General features: G+C 38.0%; 1 protein-coding gene across 2 annotated transcripts in view; it reads right to left on the bottom strand.

Moving 5' to 3' along the window:
- Positions 1-26,026, bottom strand: part of LOC145980662 (uncharacterized) — a 45,819-nt gene that overhangs the window by 14,910 nt on the left and 4,883 nt on the right. For both annotated transcript variants that reach the window (XM_083113715.1, XM_083113716.1), the window contains exon 2: positions 1,058-2,199. In XM_083113715.1, the coding sequence (XP_082969841.1) occupies positions 1,072-2,199 (1,128 nt within the window). In that variant the 3' untranslated portion in view covers positions 1,058-1,071. The remainder of the gene's footprint in view (positions 1-1,057; positions 2,200-26,026) is intronic.

Below are 26,026 nucleotides of genomic sequence, written 5' to 3' on the forward strand. Positions count from 1 at the left end.
TTGGACGCTGAGGAAATATTATCATGCTGAGCAAACGAGGCCAGCAGAGTGAAATTTCAGTGTTTTAACTCCTTCCCATTAAATCAAGCGTACCTCACAATCCAAAGAAGAATTTCCTACGTTTCTGTCCGGAGTTAATCATAATCCATTGTCGCTTTTGCAGTGATTTGTTGCGCAGCCTATTGTTGAGTTGGATTAGGTTATTTTACGTCACTTGGCTAATCGAAACGATAATGATGAGTGGTGATATGATGAAGATACACTCGCAAAGAATACTCACGCTCAGGTCGGAATTCAAACCCGGAAAACCTGGCTTCGTTCAGTTAACCACTCCATGTTCAGTCTATCGTATCTTACTTACTTACTCTCTAGCATTCTTAAACCCGAAGGTTTATGGCTGCAACAACATCAGCCTTACTTCTGTCCCTATTCTGGGCAAGACCAATCCAATCTTTCCCATCCTTACCGATTTCCATTAGGTCCATCTCAACGTTATCCCTCCCATCTTCGTCTTGGCCTTACTACAGGTCTCCAGGTTTCCCAACAAGAACCCTGAAAACTCTTCTTTCCTCTTCCATTCGTACCACATGGCCTGCCCATCTAAGTCTTCCTGATTTAATTATTCTAATAATATCTGGACATGAATGCATATAATGCAGTTCTAAATTATGTAACCTTCTCCAATCACCTGTCTCCTCATCTCTTTTATATACAAATATTTTTTTATGGATTTTATTTTCAAATACTCTTACTGTAATTTATGTTCCTCTTGTAATGTAATGGACTATGTTTCACATCCATATAGATACAGGTAAAATGTACTCACTACAAAACTAGTATTTTCCGACAGAAAATATAGCGGATAGTGGCACCCATGAATTCGCGAGAGGAGAGAAATGCCGTTTTTCGCGGATTCGTAGCGCCGAAACGTGGCTTCAATGGGAGAAACCTTACCAAGAAAAGTTGTTTGTCTTGACGTCTTCGACACGCTGTGAAAGTTTATGGGTGTTGTACAGCGACGCCCTACAATATTAAAATAAGCATAAAATGTACTTACATTTGCGAAACCTTTCAGCCTCCAAGACTGATTGCACTTCCGCCAGTTGGACTTCCGGTACGAGACTGAATTCCATTCCCATAACCTTGAAGTGGTGGTGCATAGTTCTCTTGACCTCCTACCAGATCCAAATTACCCAGGTTGCTAATTACTCCCCCTAATTGGTTACCTGGGAACGCTGCTTGGTTACCTCCTTGAAAACCAATGGCACCTTGACTTCCAAAAGGTCCTCCTTGTCCACCTGGTGGTGCACTTTGTCCACCACTGAATCCTCCTTGTTGTCCTTGGCCTCCTGCGTACCCTCCGGGTCCGCTGATGAACGCTCCTTGCACTCCATCCAGCAAGAACTGGCCACCACCGTATCCTCCTTGTCCACCACCGAATGCTCCTTGCACACCGTCAAGTCCCAACGGTCCACCACCGAATCCTGCCTGTCCACCACCGAAACCGGTTTGGCCACCACCGAAACCGGTTTGGCCACCACCCGTGCCGGACTGGCCGCCACCAAAACCTCCCTGATTACCTCCTCCTCCAGCTTGTCCAGGGGGTACGTTCATGCTGGTCGGTCCTCCCTGGCTGATGGGACGCCCCTGTGGCCTCAGGAACCCGTTCTGGCCTCCGAAAGGCACCACCTGACCGGACGTGATGGTGTTACCGACGCCTCTTCCGATGTTCGCCGTGCCGCTTGCAATTTTACTCGAGAAAGGCCTGTTGCTACCACTCTGCACCCCGAACGTGGCAGGCCCTAGGCGATTCCCTTGGATCCCCGGACCCAACTGGGGGGCTGGAATCGTCCGGATAGCTTGAGCGGACACTTCCGGACTTGCCGTTCCGCCAATCGGCGCATGCGCGTGAGCCACCAATGGCGATCCAATAGCCAGAGTTCCAATGTCCAGCGGTGCCAATGCTATGCCGTGAGCCATAACAGGATACCCAACGCTGTAGACCAGATTGTGGCCTATGGGGCTGTAGGCAAGGTAGCTCATGCCTCCTCCGTACCCAAACCCTCCATACCCAAACCCAAATCCCCTTTTGTCCTTCCTGGATCCGTCTTTCTTCTTAGTGCTCGTTCCGGTTATTTCCTTGTGTTCTGCTTCTGAAGCGCTGTATGTTGCCAAGTAGGCCAGTGACGTCAACACCACCTGAAAGAAAAAAGGATCTAGTATTAGTAGAAGATAGAGTAACTTTTCATAAAGCAGAACACAAAATTTCAACAGTATACATTTCTTGTACAGTTCACGCGACTGGGAGACGTCCCGCCAACCATTGTCAGCAATCACGTGTGTGCTTCCCAGTGACGGCTGGCCAAGTGCAACAAGTGCAGATGTTTTCACCTAATTTTCAAATTAATATTGACATTTTTCATTTGCTTGTTAAATTAAACTATTTCCCAGCAGAACGCACACGATAATACTCAAATAACACGCCGCTCGGCGCTACGCACGTATTGAGTTCGTCCCAACCCAAGAGCAAACACCGCTAGGTTGCGGAAAACTTAGCCGGTTGTCATGGCAACGGTGACGTCACCTAGCGTTGGCCTTGAACGGGTGTCGCCTTCTAGATGAAGCAGTTCTCTCGTCGGAGAAAACATCGCATCCAGTGCTTGTGGCAAAATCTTCGCGTTCTCGCGAGATCTTGTTCCGCGTGTGTGTTTCGCGTTTCCTATCGTGTGTTGTGTTCATGTGTTGAGCTGTGGTTTCTACAATGAACCCAGTAAATGACTTAGTGTGTAATTTGTTGCAGACACCATTTTCCAGATGGACGGATGAAGACAAAAAAGACGTTTTAAATTGGGGGGGGGGGGGGCACTGGCACTTACTATTTGTTTTCATTGCCTATAAATATACTTCTTCACCTGTTATTTTAGGCACGAGCCGCTACTTCCACCAACTAAGAGGGGCGTAGGTGGCAGCACCTGCTTTGGTTCTCTGCCAGCCATAGCTCGTCGCTCCCTTTGCGAGGGAAATTTGATGACTATGTTCAAATTGACATTCACATCGGAGAGGAGAGATGGACAAGTGACACATGCTTAGGACTTGCGCAACATGCACTATCAATCATCATGTTTGTACCAAACATACGGGCGTTGAAGATTTGATAGTGGCTACGCTGCTGCATATACGCCATGAAACGGAACCGGCGCTTGTCGCTTATACCACAAGTTAGTATGATACCTAACCCACCTCCCAGCAAATGGACTCTTTCTTCGAACACTAGGCGCATGCGCAGTGACGAGATGAATATAATATCGTTAAGCCCGCTTTACGTAGACGAAATCATTTTCCTTAGCATTTTAACATTTATGCCATGCAGTGACGAATTAAGGTGGGTGCTATTGATGCTGCAGCATTAGGCCCATTCCTGAAATAGGCCCAGATGAAAACATACGACAGTTTTCGTTTGCTATATTAACCTGAAAAGAAATCTTTGAATGAAATTCGGAGCCCCAATTTCGGACGCCTAGACACAGCGTTACTTATTATACAGTTACTATTATTCTTTGCGCTGTGACGTAACTATTTATTTATTTATTTACTTCTTCTTTTGGATGGCGAAGTCACAAGCCTTTTCTTACACTTAACCATCTCTACTTAACATTTTACAAATTTAGTTGAAATATCTAACAGTTGCGAAATATAAAACATCAAAATACAAAGAAAAAAACACAAAAGGATAAAAACACACAAAAAGAAAGAAGAAGAAACACAAAAAATAAAAAAGACAAAACCCAAAAATACACATGCTGTAAGAAACGTAAAAAATGCACGTACAGCATGAACACACACAACAAAAATACTTAAAATACAGAAAAATCGGTCGGTGTTTGCCCTACAAATGTAGGCTAGATCAAGAAAGGTTTCATTTTACTGTCTTTCCTTGTTTCAGTACTGGTAGGTTGCCTCCAGAAGATGCTTTCTTAATTTTGATTTGAAATTGCCGAGAGAAGAAGAGTTTCTTATGTCATTAGGGAGGTCGTTCCACGCTCTGGTGGCAGTGACAGTGAAGGAATTTGCATAAAACGCTGTCTTGTGGGAGGGGATGGTGAGCAGGGAGTTGTTTCGTGAAGGGGTAGCAAAGGTGTGTGCTGCGCTTAGGGGTTGCAATCGTGAAAATAGGTAGGGGGGTTATCTTGAATGCACTATTTTGTAGACCGCTGTAAGAGCGTGGAAGAGACGGTGTGTTGAAAGGTCGAACCAGCCTAGGTCTTTGAAAGCCGAGGTAAGGTCGTTGTGTTTATTGTTCACCGAAGATTTCAAGCATCAGGCTAAATTTCGTCTTAATTCGGCCATGATGATATGACCAAAATGCTGCCGTGTAAAGTGAAGAATCTTATGGCATTTCAGATACCGTGGCATATTTCATACATAGGCGTGCGCAGACCCTCTGATTAAGGAGGTCAAAAGCCTTAATGAAAGTTCAGTCGTTCAAAGTAAAACCTCATTCCATCTCACTGTCTTATTATATTGATGGGTACTAAACATTGTCGTATATGGCGTGTGTCTGGATCCACCAAAAATCAATATTACAAGAATTCCAGCTTTCCTGGCACAAAAGTTTTCTGTTACCCTTTAATTTCCTTTTCTGTGGTTCATACTAATTTACACATAAATATGATTTCGCACAGCAGATTCAAAACAACTACACACAGTTTATTTATTTCCAATGTGTGACCAATTTTTTCTGCGACCACATAGGTGTAACACATCTAGGATAACGAAAAAAAAATACGCGAGTCTTAATAACAAGTAATTTACTGGAGGACGAAGTGAGGAAGTCCAATTACATAGGAGGTCCTCCCCGATAGCGCAGTAGTAGCGTCGTCGCCCTGTAATGAAGGGGTATCTGGTTCGATTCCCGGTGGAGGTACATAGTGGCTCGGATCCCACTTTAAACTGCATGTCCAGTTCCGATTAGCTTTACTGTGCATAAAGTATACTTAAAACACCAATTCAATGAATCCAATTACATAGGAAATAAACCCGCCAAAGTCGTTTGGAACTTTCGTCGGCTTGAAAATACTTTATTTTTTTTTAAGGCGAGGAGATACAGTTACGCACCATGTGTGCATTTATTTGAATATTGTCGGAATGGACAATGCTACTGAAGAAAAACGTGTGGGTACAAGAGAGTATGAATTTCTCCACATGTGGCAGGTCAAGGCGTTTTTCAAAGTTGATTATTAAGCTAGATACGACCTGTAAAAATATGACGAAAAGAATTTTCGGAATCCCATGTATTCCTTATGGGGAATCAACTTCAACATCAAGTTACGGCTAATCAAATGAGAGTTTCTTCGACTTTTCTGCTGGGAAATCACTTCTTCAAACTGCCTCTTCCCGATCATATCATTTTCTATTCCATCGGAAGTTTGATATTCCCAAGATAACAAATCAAAAAATACTCCCATATGACCAATGCATTTCGCCTTGCCTCCTGGCAGTGTTGCCAAACCTGGTGCGCATAAATGAGCTAAATATCACCTTAAATGGAGTTAAAACTGACTTTCAAGGAGCTAGATTTACGAAGTTCTTCCTAGAGTAATGTTATTTGTCAAAGGGGTGGGGCGCTGCTATTTCCGTTAACTCTAAATTGATGACAATTTACTCTTAGATTTCACCATCTAGATCCAGCGGCATCACCCATCTCATGGTCGTACGAAATCGAATATAAAGGATTCCCTGATAGCAATATTATGCCAATTTCACGTCAACACGGTGCTATATAAAAAAATGTAGCTGGGGATATAAGAGGGGATGGGGCGACGCAGCCAATATAACAATATCACGTGACTTGCAAAATGTATAATCATGGCAAAAGTTGGTCTATGTGGGCCGGAACCAGTGATGGTATCATAGTGAGTCACGGGGGCGGGCGCCCCAGTTCACAGGCAAACGAGTGCACGAAAGAGCCAGATCTGGCTCCAAGAGAGTTAAGTTGGCGACACTGGCTCGGAGGGAAAAGCCGGGCGGAGACTGTCTCGCATGCCCTTAAAGATAATAATATTGTTTAATAATGATAAATAAGATTTCTCTACACTAAATTTCTAAGTGAGTGTATTAGGAGGGACAACTGACCCCTCCCCCGTGCGCACGCCTATGAAAATCAGTAGTCGCAGTTGCACAGAATGCTCCTCCCCCTCACCCCCACTTAGACCAGTGGCGTGTTCCATGCATAATCCTCATAAAGTATTTAATTACAACATCGTGTCTACTGCTATCATCCTAGTGCTGAAATTCACCTTTGTAGTTTTATTGAACACTTTCCTTGATCTGCGCTCCGAAAATCTTCCTTTTCTTCACTAATCAAACAATTAAGTTAACATTACACAAGTATTAATTGCATCTAATCATTTATACAACTCGAGATGAGATCCAGAATGAGACATGTATTTGTAACTTGATATGACATAGAGATACAACAGCGAGTCAGACTCTGTTACTGAGTCATTCCATGTCAAATCAACAAGAAAAAATACGTTTTTTGAACATTTAGGATTCGATGTTTAAGATTCATTTGTTCATCGTATCTATTAAGATGACAACAAATTGATTTATTTTTTATTTTTTGGGTTCTTAGGTTTTGAGCTATTGGCATTTTGAAATCTTTAAAACATACCATCCCATTATGAAATTTTTCACACAAATAGTCAATTGACGTCTTTGAAAAGCATATATTTAAAAACAAATAAAGGTTTTTTTTTTGAGATTTAAAAAAATGTTCAGTTTTTTTTAAGAAAATACAAAATTCAAATACCACAGTCATGTTGGATTTCAAATTAAAGCTAATTAAAGACAGAGGAGAATGACACCAGTTTGAGCTCTCTAAGTAAAATAGTTTTAGATCTACAGATTTCAAAATGTTGCTAAATTTTGGAATTTTTGCTTTTTTTGAAAGTCAAACTCAAAAACTTCAGAGCCCAAAAAATCTGAAATTTTGCATTTTTGTCCAGTTTTCTGGTACTACTACTGTTACAAAAATTATCAATTTGTGGGATGTCAAGGTTCAAACCACTACTGTGTTAAATCTGGGCTCGTAAATTTGTGAATGTACACACTTTTTCATATTTTTTTTAAAGTTTGGAGTGGGACAAAGAAAGGCACAAATTGAAATCCAATTAAAATTACCTAATAATATGAAAAAACAGAGTAACAAAATTAAGGAGGTAGTTATTCTAAGTATTAATGTAATTATGTTTATTCATTTGCATTCAGTGAACGTGTCGTAACGTGGCTACAGCTTGTCTGGTTCCAACGCAGTAACCTTCAGATAATGTGAAAGTGTTTATTTCCCCTTAGGAAAGATTCCCATTGCACACTCGAATCCATGTGACTCACACACCCGTGAGTCCTGATGCATGCGTCTGCTCATAGATTTCGAGCACGTGAATATCGCGCTTTCGTTTTTCTGGAGCAATCTGAACATACATACGTGCAAGAAAACAATCTATTGCATATGTAAAGTGAATTGTGATGCTCGAGTTCCAAGAATTTTTTTTAAAAGTAGCATGCTCTAGGTTTAATCCAAAGATTAAGCCAATTCAAATATTATTATTACGTAGTGGTAGATGTAATTAATCCAATCCCTGTGGCGGAGTGGTTACCACAGCGCTCTACGACACCAGGGATCCTGGGTTCGAGTTCCTGTCTGGGCCTGGATGTTCCTTACGAGTGTCCCTACATCCATCAATATCATCATCCATCCTCATCGTCGCGATTAGTCAAAAGTAGCAGAAAAGCAAGATAAACCTAATCAAGCAAGGAAGTACATTTCGTTTTCTTGTGGAGCATTAAAACTTTGACTTTTTACCAGTTACCATTATGCTTTAAATGGAAAAATTTGAAAATTGAGCATGCACAATCTTCCATTGTATTTTTAAGAGTTAAACGGTAGTCTGGGGTCTGACAGAACCCCAGTTAAATTTCATTGCCCGGCCATTTCGTTCTACGAACTCTCTCGGGCGAGTACGCTCTCTCAGAACTCTCCCCCCCTTCCCCAAACGTTATCAGTAGACATCGAATTTATAGGTTCTAAAACGTGTGCTTTTAGATTCCTAAAATAGGTTAAAAAAACCTAAAATAGGTTCTAAAAATCCTAAATAGGTCCTCAAAATCATAAGTTAGGCTAGAAAAATCCCGAAGTAGGTTCAAAAGAACTTAAAATAGTTCAAAATTCGAGGAAAATGCTGATTAGGTATAGTCACCGACAATGAAAATGGGACACCTATATCTTAAAATACGTACTATCCTGCATAACGTTATGTGTGTTGCCTAAACCTAAGGCGATGGAAGGACTTACCATTGGGAATTTGCTATTAAAATCCATTCTTCCCCGTACAGTTAGGCAACAATCCTTTTTCATGATATCCACAGTCAAACTCTGCAATTTTGTCTGTGGGGATCATCGTATATGCTGAAAATAATATTTCAACAAAACCATAGCCAGTGGTGCAACTTCAATGCTGAAATGTTAGTTTGCAAGGCGTGAATGCCACGAAGTACCAAAGTGACGCGAAAGTGATCAAGACCACACAGATCAGACTACTTTCGATTGTACAGGTAACAGTGGCACCAGATATTTGAGCTTTGAAAAATCACCATGGACTTGGAGGAAGGGAAATCGACAGAGAGTACGTTTCAGACACGTTCGTCATGAATTTGTTCGTCACTAAACAAAGCAAATAGGCTACCTCTGAGTGACATAAAAATCCTGTAAAACCTTGAAAAATATATAAAAACCTCAAAAAAGGTTCGATTTAGGCGCATAGCCCTAAAATAGGTTCTAACAAGCAATATAGCTTTTTTTAGGTACTATAAAACTTCATCAGTTGTTGCATTTATAACGAAACGCTGAAATAACTTATTATTTCTTACATACCTGTAAAGGAAAAAATAGGTTAAAAACTAAAATCCTAGGTCTATTGGTTTCGTTCCAGTACTGGCCCTTTTTTTTTATAGTGATATAATGCAAGTTCAAATTTCTTTGGATGTGTATATGTGCGTGCGTGTGTGTACATAAATGCATACACAACATTGATATTTCTTTAATGGGTATTACCAACCTACAAAGAAATTGTACATAAATAACGCAATTATGAAACGGAGCTCTATTTAATCTTGGCACTGTTTTGGTTTGTTCGTTAATACTACGTTGTTGTTACGCTATCTCTTTCTGGTTTCAAATTGCTAGAATTTTCCCCCTAAAATTCTGCAAAATATGACGCGTATTATGCTACACATTATCCAGCTCCGAGTCTGGTAACGAAAAAAGTATGAGGGTAGACAACACATGTAGACGTAAACTTATTTTACACGGCACATCGCTGTTTGTACATAGAGATTTAAGATAGAAAAGAATAGGTTTATTCCTACTTTAAGAGTGTGAATTGATCTTTGCTTTTGTTTTATTCTTGGAATAAACTTTTAGAAGGCTTCCAAACGTCAACCTGTTCCACGTAGCACACAAGGTAACTGGAATGCTGCAGGTTTTGACTCGCAGCAGCCAGTATATTCCTCTGTTGGGCGTGTGTTGTTTCATCCATAAATTCTTGTGTTTCTCTCTTCATCCATTTAAACTTAATCGTCGCGATTAGTCAAACGTGGACGAAATGTGACGTTAAATAAAGTAAATCAAGTTATATCGTGAGTGTTAGCATACAAGAAATTACCAGAAATGGGAATATTCATTTCCTTTAAGAGCACAATGTAGTTTAATAAGGCGATACGATTCCTCTACACTAAATTTCCACGTGAAAGTATAATTACATAGAGGCATGGACGTTCGGGAAAGGGGGCAAGGATGGTCACACCTCCCACCTAGAAAATGAATGTCAATCTAAAAGTATATATTTCACAATAATTTAATTTCAGTCACATTTTACATTAATTTTTATAATAAGGATCCAGGAACGTGATAATTTCAAACTCAAGTAGTGTTTTTTTCAGGGGCAACAATATTATGGGGGTGGCTCGGTTACCCTCCTGCAAAAGTACATTGTTTGCGCCTCCCTGGAAAAATCTGCTGATGTCCATGATTAGGGGGAAATTGCCCCCTCTTTCCCCCGTCCGCACGCCTATGATTTCATGGCATTTCTCTAGGAAAGAACAGACTATTTCCGTAGCATAACCAATCAGAAGCGACCTCTAGGTTGTAATGGCTGCCGCGTGAAATGTAAGCAATGGATCACTTCACATTTTTAAAAGCCGATAACTATTCAACCGAGAGGAATAACGTTTCGTGTAAAACGGATTTAGGTACAAAAGCAATGGCACTGCTTAAATACATATTCTATAGCGATTACTGTACACGTATGGAACAACATTTTAGTTGTTTCAATTGTGAACACCGTGCACTCATCATAGATGGTGTAACTTGACGTGCGTTTCATGTTGTAGAATATTATACCTTGTAATGGCAAAGGCTACCGAAATTTTACATGAAATGCTTCCGTGTAAAGTACTATATACTAACAGACGTTTGGAAGCATTTATATAACATTATGCTAGAAAAAATTTAAAGAAAATGCTTTCGTCTAAGGCATGCCTTAAAGTTGGCAACAACACCTATTGATCTCAAATTGTTGACCAAGGCAGAATTTATTATCTAAAAACACTATTTACTTGACGATTGAATCTTATAGCAAGGTCTTACCCAGACTCTGAACCAAATTCAAATAAATCAAGATTTGAATTTGGTCAGACGTAGTAGGCCTATATCAGCAATGTATCTTCTTGTCCGAATGTCTTTCTACATATTTCAGGGCAGACACCAAGGAGAACAAAGCCTTTTGCAATGACAGTTCCGGAAACTGCAGATCAATGCTCTTCAATGCAAAGGAGAAAGCTGTAATGGATTTTACGGTCATTTGCCGTGACTAAATAGCAATACATCACTACGCGAACTTGTCCTGCGTTACACATTGTCTCCTTGTCAGCAATCTGTTATTTCTTCCCTGAGTACAAGCTACACAGCATTCTCAGGAAGTTTATTTTTTTCTTTACAAAACTTTCTAATGCATCATTTCACTCTAAGGGTGCACCGTTTAACAAACAAGACTGTCTGGTTTAAACTTTCATGCGAGTACCAACATAAATATAACTAATATTTGTGTATTCAAGACACGTCTATTGTGCGCCTGCAAGATTTTTTCTCAGGTGGGGGGAGGTGGGGGAATAAGATTTCACATCCTGACTTTCAGTCATAGAAACTTACGTACATTTAATATTTTTATTATTATTATATTTATTTTATACGTACAATTGAAATTGAATTGAAAATACTTTGGCATTTTGACAAGTTCAGACTTGTTCACTTTAAATAGAAACTGAATTCGCCTTACTTACTGTATAAACATTTATAAACTGTTAATAATAGTTCTTTGTCTATTTTTGTAATTCACGATGCGCATATGTCAAACAGAGACTACTCAATCGGCTATCCTTCATGGCAACTGATCCATGTTTTAACGTGAAGAAGGGTACTCTAAAAATGCAATTATAATTGACGGCGCGATATATATCAAAGGAAAAGGATCGTATTTAAAAGAGGCTAATTCTTGATATCTTCTGTACTGTACGTGTCTGAAATTTCTTTAAATTTACAGTTTTTATTCCAGAAGTGCAAGAACAATCACTTTCGGAGAAAATAGTGTGTAGAATTCGAGGTTTCCACCACATCGAGAAATGACGAATTTCTTCAGTCCCGAACGTCGGGATTATAAAATTTCACTTCTAAATCCCTTCCCTCACATCTCTAGTTACGGGAGAGAATATGATTCGAATGGCTGGTAAAAATGTCCTCTCGTTATTTTGATGGACAATGTAGTTATAGTCGACGCGCTAGCTACGTTAACGACCGGCTGGCTTTGAAGTCCACGGAGCGCGCCCACCAGCTGCAATAATCACATTCAACGCACAGTGTTGCCAGACATCAACTCTACGCCACCTTGTCCCTCCGCGGACAAGCGCCTTCCCACGGTATTCACATTGAAGTTGCAAAATACGGCAACAGCGTATCCGCAGTCATGTGACTGAGACTCCACGTGGAGTAGACGAGCAGAATGACAGCTGCGCCCATTGGCAGAAGGGTGAGTGTGATTGGACGAAAACAACTAGCCCGCTATTTATCCCCACCCACGTTTGTGGCGGCGGCTTTCTTTAGTTCTTCGACGTTAACGAAGTAAACCCGTGGACTATAGTTGCTGTAACTGACAGCCTGTAAATCACAAAATAAACAAATAATTATTATTTGTAATAAATTATCCCTACAATCTCACCATTCGAATTACATGAACATTTTCTAGATATCTCATGTGGGGAGTGCCTCCTCTGGCCCCCTTGCGTGAAACAACAATCTGCTTTACTCGACTTAGAACTATTTCGAAAAGGATTGGCGTAGAGGCGGAGTGATGTGCGTCTAGGCGTAAACAACGATAGTCTACATTCTACACGTAGACTATTTTATATACGTAGATTACATAATCTATGTAAACAACATGGCGAAAGGTGATAACTTAGCAAAGAGCGCCGTGGAATTAAAAAATATATATACACTGCGTATCAGTTGCTGATGTGTGAGGAGGACTTTTCATACTATTTCTTCCAAATTCGAACAATTTCTCACCTAGGAAGAAACCTAATATAGGAAATATTCTAGTGATTTATGGGGAAAAGACCACTCTTGCCCAGTGATATGCCGTAGACTATAAGTTTACGTCTACATGCGTTGTCTACACGTAATCTACGCGTTGATTACATTGGGTTGTAGTTTACATAGACTACGTAGACAATCTAAAGTGCATTAAAATTAATGTTCAAGGATTTCATGAAAGGAAGTGACATTTTCAACTATAGGTATTGGTTCTTAACGAAATGAAAAGAATCCTATTTACAAGAAAATTTCTCGTCTCTTCTTATCAACTATGGAAGAAGATAAATAGTATGCAAAAAACAACAACAGATGGCAGTCGTGAGGCAAGAGTGTTCTTTTTCCCAGAAAACACTAGAATATTTCCTACATTAGGTCCTTTTCCTAGGTGAGAAATTGTTCGAATTTGAAAGAAAGAGTATGAAAAGTTCTCCTCACACATCAGCAACTGATACGCAGTATTATTTTCTTTTAATTCCACGGCGCCCTTTGCTAAGTTATCACCTTTCGCCATGTTGCTTACGTAGATTACGTAATCTACGTGTACAAAAAAAATTTACGTGTAGAATGTAGACTATCGTTGTTTACGCGTAGACGCACATCACTGCTCTTGCCTCACGACTGCCATCTGTTGTTGTTTTTTGCATACTATATGTCTTCTTCCATAGTTCATAATAGAAGAGAAGAGAACTTTTGTTGTAAATAAGATTCTTGTCAGTTCGTTAGGAACCAATATAGTTGAAAATGTCACTTTCCCTTCATGAAACCCTTGAAAATGAATTTTTATGCACTTTAAATTGTCTACGTAGTCTATGTAAACTACAACCCAATGTAATCTACGCGTAGATTACGCATGTAGACGTAAACTTATAGTCTACTGCACATCACTGCTCGGGCCCCGTTAAAAGTTTGTAAATTATCTAGCAATACATTCAGTGGCATTCATATTACCCCCATTTTTGGGAGGGGGAAACAATATCCTCCTTACATTCTTTTATTCGAATTGTGACCGTTTTAACCCCCTTCACCTTTCAAAAACCTTGACAGACCCAAGAGTCAAGTTTTTAGTGGCGGTTCTTCTGTCTACGTTACCTCCCCACCGAAAAGAAACAAAATACACTCTTGTAGCTTTGAGTTTTTAAGTCCACTTTATGCACAGGTAGAAAGAATAATCGGGACTGGACTTACACTTTAAAGTAGAATTCGAACTCCTGGTATCGAACCCGGGTCCTATTTATTACAAGGCATTCCAATATTACACCATCGGGTCGGTGGAAAAGTGGAAAAATAATATGCACGGTGACAGGTTAAGGTAAATGTAGAATTCGCCGTGCACAGTGGCGGCGATTAAGGGGGGGCGAGGGGGCAGTTGGCCCCTTTTTTGTCCCCGCAGCCGCACTATGCTAAATTTATCTACCAAGGGAAGGTAAACTCTCCTTGCTCCCCTCAGTTTTTACACCTTACCCCCCCCCAGTTTTGGAATCTAATCGCCGCCCCTGGCCGTGCATATAGCACCATGCCATGGAGACACATTTACAGGATTATGGGAGGGGTGGGAGTAGGGCCACACACATTCTCGATCTCGGCTATTTTGAATGTGAGTAATCAGTAATGCTCCGGCCGCCTTTAACCCGCATGTACCTATTGATTTGAGGCTGGGTGAGCCCCACAACCGGTGGCAGGTCTATGATTGAAATCGAATTGTGGGTGCGTCAGGACTTAGGCTGTGTGCACCCGTCACAATTACACTGGGTCAAGCCCGTTATCACAACTAAAATCTCAGGACCAAATGCTCCATACGCAGGTAGAGGGAGATTATTTCCATAACATATTTTGCTGTTATGCATTTGAAGCTTCGGAACGAGTCACAACTCTCGAAGCAACCAATCAACTATGCGAGCCGCTGACGTCAACTCAACCCAGAACCTATAGCTAAGCACCCTGCTCAGGCTCTTAACGCCCACTAGGCTCGCTAGACAGACTCGCGTAGTCTGCTGGAGATGTTCCGAATATAATTCAACTCTAAAAAGCTGTCTGTAATGCGACACTCATCAAATGTAAGGACAAACAGAGATCTCCACAGATAATTATTCTGGCTGTGTGTTCAGGCAGCCTGTTGGCCTGCAGAAATTTATTTTACAGTGTTGCACTACGTGGAAGAGAGATTGACATTTGGGTGGTTGTGCCCCCTGACAGGTTTATTGCTAGTTGTTATTTGTACTATTTCCCCCATCATTTTTTTCTAATACGGTTGCCCCGCCCGAAAAAGAATCCAGCTACGCCACTGACCATGGCACTCGCTTTTTAGAAATTAATATTAAATTATTTTTGGCAAATATGTAAATTTGATAGTTTCGTAATAAGGTACTGATGTGGAGCGAATGAAAAACCATCAAATTTAATTCATGCACTTCAGTTGATATAACCATGTTTTGTTTTCTTGGCTATTGGATGGGCGAATCATCTGACTAGATGCATTTGAATGCATCAAGAAAAAATGAAATATTAAGATAAATCCGGAAACACAATACAATGCATTTTTACACTTGAATCAAAATTTAATGCATTTTCTTGCATCCATGCAATATTTGATGCATCATTAGTGGTTTGCTTTCCATGTATTTTTTCTGTCATTGTTATTCTAGTTAATTTGTTGCTAAAGATCTCAAAAAATTCTCAAACAGCAAGATCAAGGTGACTCACATTCAATACACGATTCAATGGGGGCTAAATAACATTATTTCCTGGGTTCCAGATAGGAATCTTCATTATAAACATTATGAGGGTTAATTGTATTATAAGAATTCCAAGTCACTTAACTTTGTGTACAAGTACTTTTATGAAGCATTTGACACATTTTATTGAGTCGAGTATTATAAGTAATATTTATTAAAAAACTGATGCATTTTAGTGCATATTCAATATCTCTTGCATTTTGATGTTTAAGGATTTATGCACTTTTCGCATTATTTAATGCGTTTACTTATTTGCTTGTAGGAACAAAATTGAACCAAGAAAATCTTGAAGATGAAGTATTCAGAGCTTGACGTGGTTCTAACTAACTAACTAACTCCCTAGCCTTCTTAAACCCGAAGGTTCATGGCTGCAGCAACACAGGCCTTCCATCTTTCCCTATCTTGAGCAAGTTCTATATAGTACTCTTTTCCATCCCTACCGATTTCCCTTAGGTCCATCTCAACGTTGTCCCTCCATCTTCGTCTTGGCCTTCCTACAGGTCTCTTACCATCAGGTTTCCCAACGAGAATCCTGTAAACTCCTCTTTCCTCTCCCATTCGTGCCACATGGCCTGCCCACCTAAGTCTTCTTGATTTAACTATTATAATAATATCTGGACATGAATACAAATTATGTAGTTCTAAATTATGTAACCTTCTCCACTCACCTGTCTCCTCATCCCTTTTAGGTCCAAATATTTTCCTAAGGATATTATTTTCAAATACTTTCAATTTATGTTCCTCTTTCAATGTAAGGGACCAAGTTTCACATCCATATAATACTACAGGCAAAATTACTGTTTTGTATATTTTAACTCTTAGTTTCTTAGATATTAAACGAGAAGACAAAAGTTTATGAAGAGAGAAGTAACATGCATTTCCTGAATTAAGCCTACTTTTTATTTCCTCTTTAATATAATTTTCATTTGTTAATATTACTCCTAAATATTTGAATTTGGAAACTGGTTCAAACGAGTTGTTATCAATAATTAGATTTTGATTATTACCTAACACTTGGTTTCGGCCTGTAAGCATATATTTAGTTTTCTCTTTGTTAACTTCCAAACCTATATCTTTAGCAGTTTTGAAAAAATATTTTAGCATTATTCTTAATTGTATTCACATCTTCTAAACGTGCGGTTAACTTCTCGCTTTATTCTATTATAATTGTTTAGATTTGTATCATCAGAGTTATTTAACCACCTAAGTCTAGCCTGATTTCTTATTTCTATTAGATTATGACATTCATTATCAAACCATGACTTACTTTTTCTCGGTTTATGGTATCCTATACTTTCTTTAGCTGCTGATTCTATTGCATTACGTATGTGCTCCCAATTCTTATTTACGTCTGTTTCATTTATATTTTCATCATCATTTAAATCCTGCAAAACATCAAATCTATTTGACAGTTTAATTTGGTAATCTTTCTTAATTCTTGCATCAGTAAACTTTCCATATCAAATTTTAGAACTTTTAGATTTTGTTGCTTATGATTTATCACTGAGAGTCTTTCTCTTAATTTAGCAATTACTAAATAATGGTCACTGGCACAGTCAGCACCTCTATGTGTACGAACGTCAATTATACTAGTATGCCTTCTCTTATCAATGAGAATATGATCTATCTGATTATGAGTTTTACCATCTGGAGAAGACCAGGTATATTTATGGATATCTTTATGTTTAAAAGTTGTACTTTTCACAATTAAATTCTTTGAGGTTGCAAAAGTAATCAATTTTATACCATTAGGCTATCATTACTTAATTCATGAAGACTTTCTTTACCAATCGTGGGTTTAAAAGTCTCTTCTTTGCCAATCTGTGCATTACAGTCACCTAACAGAATTTTCATATCATACTTAGAAAATTTATCAAAGACCTGTTCTAAGTCTGTATAAAAATCATCTTTAGTATTATCATCCTTATCTTCCGTTGGTGCATGTATGTTTATTAAAATAATTTTACACCACCTACCCTGTAAAACTGCATATGATATCCTATCATTAATAAATTCTACTGTTTTAAGAGCCAAGATAATTCTATTATGTATGAAAAAGCCTGTTCCAAAATTATGATTTTCAGTACCACCATAGAAAAAAGTATAATTTTTAATTTTACAATTCCCTTCTCCTGGCCACCTAACTTCCTGGACAGCTACTACATATAATTTATACTTAACTATCTCATTAACTGTACACTGAAATGCCCCAGGCCGGTAAAGGCTCAGAACATTCCAGGTGCCTAATTTAATATCCTTATTCCTAATGTAGATCTTATCCTTAGTCCAGGGATTTTGCAGATTCCAATTTATTAGTATTATAATTGAGAATATATAAAAGAGAAAGTAAGAAACACGCATGTTAGTCACATAGTAGTGGCTCCATATCTACACCAGAACAAGTTTTCAGCAAGTCATTCTCTAGTGCATTGATCCTTTAAGAACAGCAGATTCTTCTGATTGGAATCAAAGGCTTAGCGCACCTAGAATTCAGGTTCTGACTTGCCCCGCCAGAGGGGGTTAACAAAAAATAAGAACATGTACATAAAAAATAAGGATTTGGTAACATGCACTGCCTCATGTCAATTACCATCACTTAACACTTTTACAGAGGCTTTAAATCTTCACCTACTCCCTGTTAAGAGATAGGATTTCAGTGTGAAGGTCCGTTGACACTCGACACACTCATGAGGAAAAGATGCTCGTTGTTATTTCAAGAACGAAATTCCACAATGCCTGTTTTTTTTCGAAAGGGAAAGTTGAGGAATAAGATTTGGGAGGACACCTTTCTCCTTTAGTACATGAAGAGAAAAAAACAGCCAAAAACTGACCGGAGTGGGTGTCAAACCAATTCCACAAATTATCGAAAGTATAATCCTAGTTTTGCGGTCGCTGTTGACCACAATTTATTTTCACGATTTTCAAGTCTGTCTCTATTTGGTGTTGCAGTTATGGTCAGCGAGTTAAGGTACGAGATTGTAGATCCAGGACTTTACAGTATTATTATCATCATCACAATTATTAATAATGATAATAATTATTATTAGTTCAGCACAGGATACATCTCCAAATGATGTTGAGCATAATATATTATGCATATAAGAAAAGTATAGAAAATATCAAATGAGTATCAATATAGTCACCTGCGTTAAAATGGGACACCTTGAGCATGAAATTACCGCTTCCCTGCAATGCACTGTGCTTGTCACCGAACTGTAAGCCGATATCATAGCTTCAATACTAACGTTTCAATTAGTCCATATGCCAGGACCTCAAATTTAGGCAATCGGTACAGAGGGATCCATGAGTATTACCGTGCAAATTGTCCATGACTATTTTCATCAATTTTTCTCTTACATTATAAACGATAGATTTTTGTGTGTGGTAGTGCAGAAGCTGCCAACAGCTTGTTCTGAGTTTTCTTTTAATTCTTGAAGCTCTTATTGGGTCAAATAAAGTGCCCAAACATGCTGATAGACAATTTGCACGGTAATACTCATGGATCTCACTGTACCACTCGGGGGGATGGGTTCTCATATGATTTTTTTTTCAAGGTGTGGATACCTGGAACTGAAAAATCTGTGATAGCATCTCATAACTCTTTGCTTTTATATAATATTATTGAATTAGTAACCATAGCTGAAAAATAATGGTTTTTCATATTTTTTATAAAAAGCGTATAAATTGATCTCAATATTTGACTAAATAAATTTAATTTCATCAGACTTTTTAATTCAATATTATTTTATAATAATTATAACTATTATGTGTAATAATATTAATATAATCCTTACAATAATAATACAACTTTATGTTTTACTTACAATTTTTAATAATAATAGTGGCTAAATCTTAAATATGCATGTATGTTATAATTTAGCATAAACAAAAGCTGATTATTTATATTCATCATCATCTTCTGAATAGGTGTCATCACTCATTGATTTTCACATGTGGGTAGTCGGCACCTGTCAGTGCACCTGATGTTATTTAGACAGAAGACGCAGTTTGTAGTTCTAATGAATTGGTTGGTTAATTGATTTGGTGTTTCAAGTCCACTTTATGCGCAGTAAACCCAATCAGAAATATATATTGCATTGTAAATAATGTTGATTTTGTTTGTGTCAATGTCTGGCGTTACAAAAATTGCATTATCACTAAAAGGCACTGTAGTTATCATGCCATTTTTTTTTCAAATTGAAGCTTAAGGTATGTTCTAAAAGGCTATATAATAATATTAGTGGCTTTTTCACTGCTTCTATTAATAAACCATTATTTTAAAAAAAAATTATGTACATTCACATGCCAAGTCATCACACACAAAAAATGAATTTTTCAACCCGACCATTTCAGATTTACGTGAAGTTTGGTGAAAATTTTAGTCCTCAGTGATACACGGTATTCATACATCAGGGTTGCCAACCTTATAATAAATGTAAACTTTATGAGCTTACAAGGTTTAATAAAACAATTCATAGCTTTGCTTCCAATTATGGTATAGCTTTCATGTTGGACATGTTTTGAAGCTAAGGGATCATAGTTTTCAGAAAGAAATATCTTTATATAAAAATATTGAAATTTTCACTTCAAAATCACATGATGTGGTATTAATATAATATAAACTTGTATGTACGAGGTTTAATTTTGTGTGGAAGTAAAGTATGTTAAACAGTTAAATGCAGTCTCTGGTGTAAGTAAATTTGTGATGACTTTGGAAACAGGAATAATAAATAAGCAGACAGTACAGGTAGCATGCCTTCATTGACTGTATATAAGGTGTTTCATTGTCGTTCTACACTTGTTTCAACAAGCACACACATGCACTCTCTCTCTCTCTCTCTCTCTCTCTCTCAGATATATACACACACAGGGTAACTAAACAAAATTGCAATAATTATTGGGAGAGTACAGCGCTACAAAAGAAACTGATGATTCATTTGGTACGTGAAAGTTTTCCTCATGTATTAATGGTTCATTAACATGTTTAAAGGTCTATTTACTCATAAGTTCGAAATCACTTGAACATCAAACGTGTGAATATCCTTTATGAACAATGTGACTTCTTTTCGCATCGTTAATATTAATTATATCATATGAAATAGGTCATGCTCATGTCGTTTATACGAAACCTATGGAAAAAGTAACAAAGACATGTGAAAGATTTATTTTCCACGTTCGTATGTTGTGAAAGTGTTACCTTGCTAATTTTTGAATGACAATAATATATTTTTCCTTGCTATCTTTCTGTAAGCATGGCCGTAGGCAGGAAACATTTTGGTGGGGGTTCCTTGATAATTGTTCTCATGTTTGTCGCCAGAAATATGAATAAGAGAAATAATAACAACACGTAAAGTATATGATAATAAGGAAAATTTCATAATGATAAACCAATTTAATTCCAAAATAATAATAATAATGTATTGAGGAGGCTTACTCAATCCAGCAGATGAGTGAATATCCAGCACAAGAGTTTTTTTTATGTTTCATTCGGTGTGTACCGAAATGCACAATTATTATGCTTTGTTATTAAATTTTAAATACCAAATGAAAATCTTTAAAAATTAGAGGGATATTTTAGTTATAATGTTTTTGTTGTCCGACGTTAAAACTCAATTTATGGAATTTTGAAAACTCTGTGTGTAGCCTGGTGCATGTATTATAACCTCAATCATGCTACAAAACTGCAGATCCTAGGTTTGAACTCCTATCAAGAGGGATTTTTAACTTTATCGGACAGGGAATTTTAAAGTTAGAAAGGGAATTTTGGCACAATCATAAGGGAATTTTCAGTCTAACCCAGGAACAACACTGGAAAGAGGACTGCAAAGTGAAAAATGGAGGTGGTGTGGGTGGGCTACGATTCTGAGAATAAATCCTCTTTTGCTCAAGTTTCAGAATTCCAAATGTATGAAAATTGTAGATCGATCATTTGAACATTGCCTCCTTGTATTTTTGTGAAGCTTCGAATAATTTTTTTGAAAATGAGTTACAGACTTTGGTTTCTGAACTTCAATTAATCCAACATGTCAGAAGTTTCGGGGGGGGGTTGAACCCTATAAAGCCCCCTCCTCTAAATACGGCCATGTTTGTAAGATATTGTATGTAATGATATAATAGACGCAAGATGGCTGTACAATATTAATTATTAAATTTCTTTAAAATGTGATAAGCTAGGGCTAGGATTTTTATAACCAAAAAATAACCAAAATATGCAAAATAAAATATGCTCTTATGACCAAAAATTTTACAAAATATGCACATGATTTTAAAAATATGCCCTTATAACTTGACTGTCTCAAATATTAATATCTAACATTTGCTGAAATATTTTCATATGCGTACTCTTATATTTAAATCACTTTATGTCCCTGAGTTGCAATGCACAATTAATACTTTCTGTAAATTTTCAATTAAAAGGGAGAAAGATTTTGCTGCAGTCGAAAGGTAAAACCTTGAGTCAACATGGGGGTAAGAACAAATCAACTACAAAAATGACTGTATATTACTTGAAAAAGCGAAAATATGCTGAATATGACCGAAAATTCATCAAAATATGCTCTATCCCGTAGAAACGGCCAAATATGCCCTTAAAAAGCACCTTAATTCAAGTAGTTTCTTCACAATATGAATTTCTATATATTTAGGGAACACATCACTCTTACCAAACAAAATATGCTGTCATGAAAATCCTATCCCTAGTGATAACATTAACAATCATTTAAGAAAGAAAATACATCACTATTTTGGTTATATATAGATTTCTGTTAAGCTTGTGCTAATATGAATTGTATGCAAATTGAATTCTTATAACAAGGGCTTTAATTAACTTGAATCCATACTACTAGCTGTCGAAGTAGAACTTTAACTTCTGAGCAGAATATATTCGGTTGGAATGCATGTGATTTTAGCTTTTCACATCAGTTAAATGGGATTTTCAAATGTTGAGTCCTCCCTTCCTTAGAAATGAACTAAAATTACACTAAATATCTTTGGGGTTTGATTTTTGTTTCAAGTTCACTTTATGCAGAGATAGTCTAATCGCAACTGGATTGGACCTACAGTTCAAATTTGGATTCGAACCACGCTGTGCTTCCACCGGGATCGCACCCTGGACCCCTTGATTACTGATATTTTTCTAACTGAAAATTCTTGCCTTTAAAGCATTGCACTCGTATATCGAATGCTGCAAGACAACTTTAAAATTTGGACCTCCGATACATGCTAATTGTTACTGGGAGACAACCCCAAGAATTGGAATCACGAATGCTCCACTGATACGTTTCACCTGTATTAAAAATATTTTGAAAATAATTTGGAGAGGGGTTATTGAATCCTATTTTTTCGGTACTGAGCGTCGCCCTTCGTCTACTTTTTTGTTAATCAAGATGATTACATGCAAGTAGTGAAAGGGCCCTTCCAAATGTTATCTTACATTGATTCTTGCGACAATGTTGATGAAGATTTTAAACTTATCAATAGTAAAGAAAGAAAACTGCACAATATCATTAAGAAGTTATCTAAAAGTTACTGTGGTAAATTGAATTGAGGTAAATTTAATTTAATTCTGGGAGAGTGGCGATACCACCCGTTTTCATCTACATTCACATGAAAATAAACGGAAGCTCAATACTACTGTGCCAAGCAATATCTGCTTCTTGTAGCCTTCTTCTTCCTTGACAAGCTTTTTAGATCTGGGTAAGAGTCCACCATAGTTATTCTAAATCAGAGGGCTTTAGATATTTTGAATATATCATATTCAGAATTTAGCTATATGTACACATTGTGAACCTGTGTTCACACAAAGACAAATATCAAATTTCAAGATAACACCATTCATCAAGGTAATACAATTTAGAAATATCAAAATTACTATTTACTGCATTAAATTACGGGATGTCAACGTAGCCCTGATATCCTGACGATCTTGTGACCGAAGACTCCGGGTTCGTATCCCGAGAGTATCCCTTCCTTCATTGTAATTAGCAATAAGTGAAAGAAAGGCGATGTTAAACACAAGAATACAAATGCTAGAATTTATTTGTACCTCTTCAATTCTTCATATCTATTTTCCGGGGCTGACAAAATATATCTTTTTAAATTCCCTGGTAAAGGAAAGCCGAATGTAAAGAAAATTCACGCTTCTTCCTAAACAGAAACTTCCACTACACCGTGCTTGCAAGAGCCTCCCCTGGTAACGACGCATTGTAATCAAGAGGTCCAGGGTTTTGATACTCGGTGAAGGCACATAGTTGTTCGGATCCCGCTTTGAACTGTGGATCCAATCCCGGTTAGCCTATCTGCGTACACAAGTGGACTTGAAACAAAAAAAAATCAAACGTGTTTGCGAATTGAATGCACATAGTCGTGTATTTACAAATACTGAAAGAAACACTTTTGACCCAACTTCAGAACGTCCTGCTGACCCCCGTGGCGGAGTGGTTAGTACGACGCCAGGGGCCTCGGGTTCGAAGTGGAAGAAAAGATAAGTAAAATGATCCAAACCAGACCAATTAGGACGACCAATACAATCTTACGAAAATATCCTATCGTGTTACGTTTCCGTTCAGTTCGTGCAATCATTTTAAGACACCCACTACGTCACTAACGCAAGCTTGTCCGCTAAGATTTTTGCTCAACATGAGATACTTCAAACGCGTGTCTCATCTTGTTAGTTGCAATTTACTTGATCAAATTGTCACAGAAAAAACAGGTAATACCTCCCTTGCACACAAACTTTACAAATACAGCGTGTCCCGCTTATACCAATAATAAAATAAAAATTCATAACTTCTAAACAAACTGTCAGAATGATGTGATTGTTTCATTTTAAAGAATGACTCAGAAATTTTTCTTTTAGCAGTTACGCATGCGCAGTATCCAGAATGTCCTGAATTATCAGTTTCTCAGTAGACATTCGTCATGTGGTCGCCACAAGAAAAGATGTTTTGTGTTTTAACGTTGTCTGAAGTGAAGTCTGTGACACTTGTGTAGAGACGATTTCGTGCACGTTATGGTTTGGGTGCTAAAGAAGTAGTTCCATCGTACATTTCAATAAAGAAATGGGAAAAACAGTTACGCGAAACCGGTTCATTTCTCAAATCTCGTTAGAGACTTCCTGGACGAGCATTTCAATGGAAAATGGACAGGAAGAGGTTCGGATTTTATTGAATGGCCCTCACGGTCACCAGACCTCACTGTGTGTAATTTTTGTTGTGAGGGTGTGTTAAGGACAAAGTTTACTGTACACCGGTTAGAGATTTGTAAGACTTGCGTGAAAGAATTGTGGTTGCAGTAAGCAACATTACCCCGCACATGCTTCAAAACGTGTGGCTTGAGGCTGTCAACCGGTTTGACATTTGCCGTGCCACTAACGGTTCACATGTGGAAGTGCGCTAGTTTTCTTGATTTGTAAATAAAAATTCTGAGTTGTTACATGTTTGTACAAAGTTTGTACAAAAAATATTCGTAAATAAAAAAGTTGTGAGTTTTTCTTTTATTATACGTATAAGCGGGACACGCTGTAGTTGTGTATGTTACAGTGGCTACAGCCGGATTGCGCACACTTTTCCGGTTTTTTCAGTGGTATCTGATAAGCCGTTTTCAAGCTGTCACAATGTACAGGATTGGGCACAAAAAAATGAGACGATGTTGTCAGATGTAAAATGTTCTCAAGCCGTTCTCACTTCTGTTGTCTTTGTTTGTGTGTGTGTGTGGATTATGTAAATTGGTATTAAAGTTGTATCGACTTGCTACATTTTCTGGTCAAATTATATCTTTATTTAATCCTTAAGAGATTTACAATTTTATTTCTAGTTTCTCTCTCTTTCTCTTCTTGTCTAAAGAGAAAACAGTTTTGCGCACAGACTTTAAAGCTATCAAAGTGGCAACGTTGGATCAAAATCTGTGCGCAAAACAGGTCAGTGAGATTTGTGCGCAATTCTGGATCTAAAGTGTGCGCAATTCAGTTGCGGCGGTTACAGTCGATATAATATCAGAATCACTGAGACACCCAAGTCATTACTCAGGGAGTAGATATTCACTTGCAGAACTGTTTAAAATAGGTTAGATATTCGCATGTAGCCAAATCTCGGGCACACTGAACTGAATTGAGCTGAATTGATTTATTTGGTTTATTTTTCTTTGCATTTCTGGAACTTTTGGCTAATCGTGAAGATGAAGATGAGTGATGATATGATGAAATTGATGAAGGGACACATCCACAAAGAACACCCGGGATTCGAACCTTACGTAATAGCTTTGCTAACAACTCCGTCACGGCGGCGGCAACTGAGCTGAATTAAGCATGAGAGGTTCTTCATTAGGCTTTAAGGGGGGAAAAGCCTGCCCAGTGTGTTCACAAGTTTCCTCTTTCCCGACTGAAACGTACGGTCACCGGCAAGAAAAGTGAGACACCTTGATCCTGAAATACTCATTTCCATACAAGGTGTTATGTGTGTTGTCTAACTATACGGCAGAGGCGTCTCGTGAACGCATGCGGTGAATGCTGCGCATGCGTCAATTGTGGGAAAAAGGACAGCTTGCTCTGCGACGACATTCATGAGCATTTCTACATTCTAATATCTTCATATAG

This window comes from Lepisma saccharinum, chromosome 28 (genome assembly GCF_977018435.1).
Source record: "Lepisma saccharinum chromosome 28, izLepSacc3.1, whole genome shotgun sequence".
NCBI lineage: Eukaryota > Metazoa > Arthropoda > Insecta > Zygentoma > Lepismatidae > Lepisma > Lepisma saccharinum.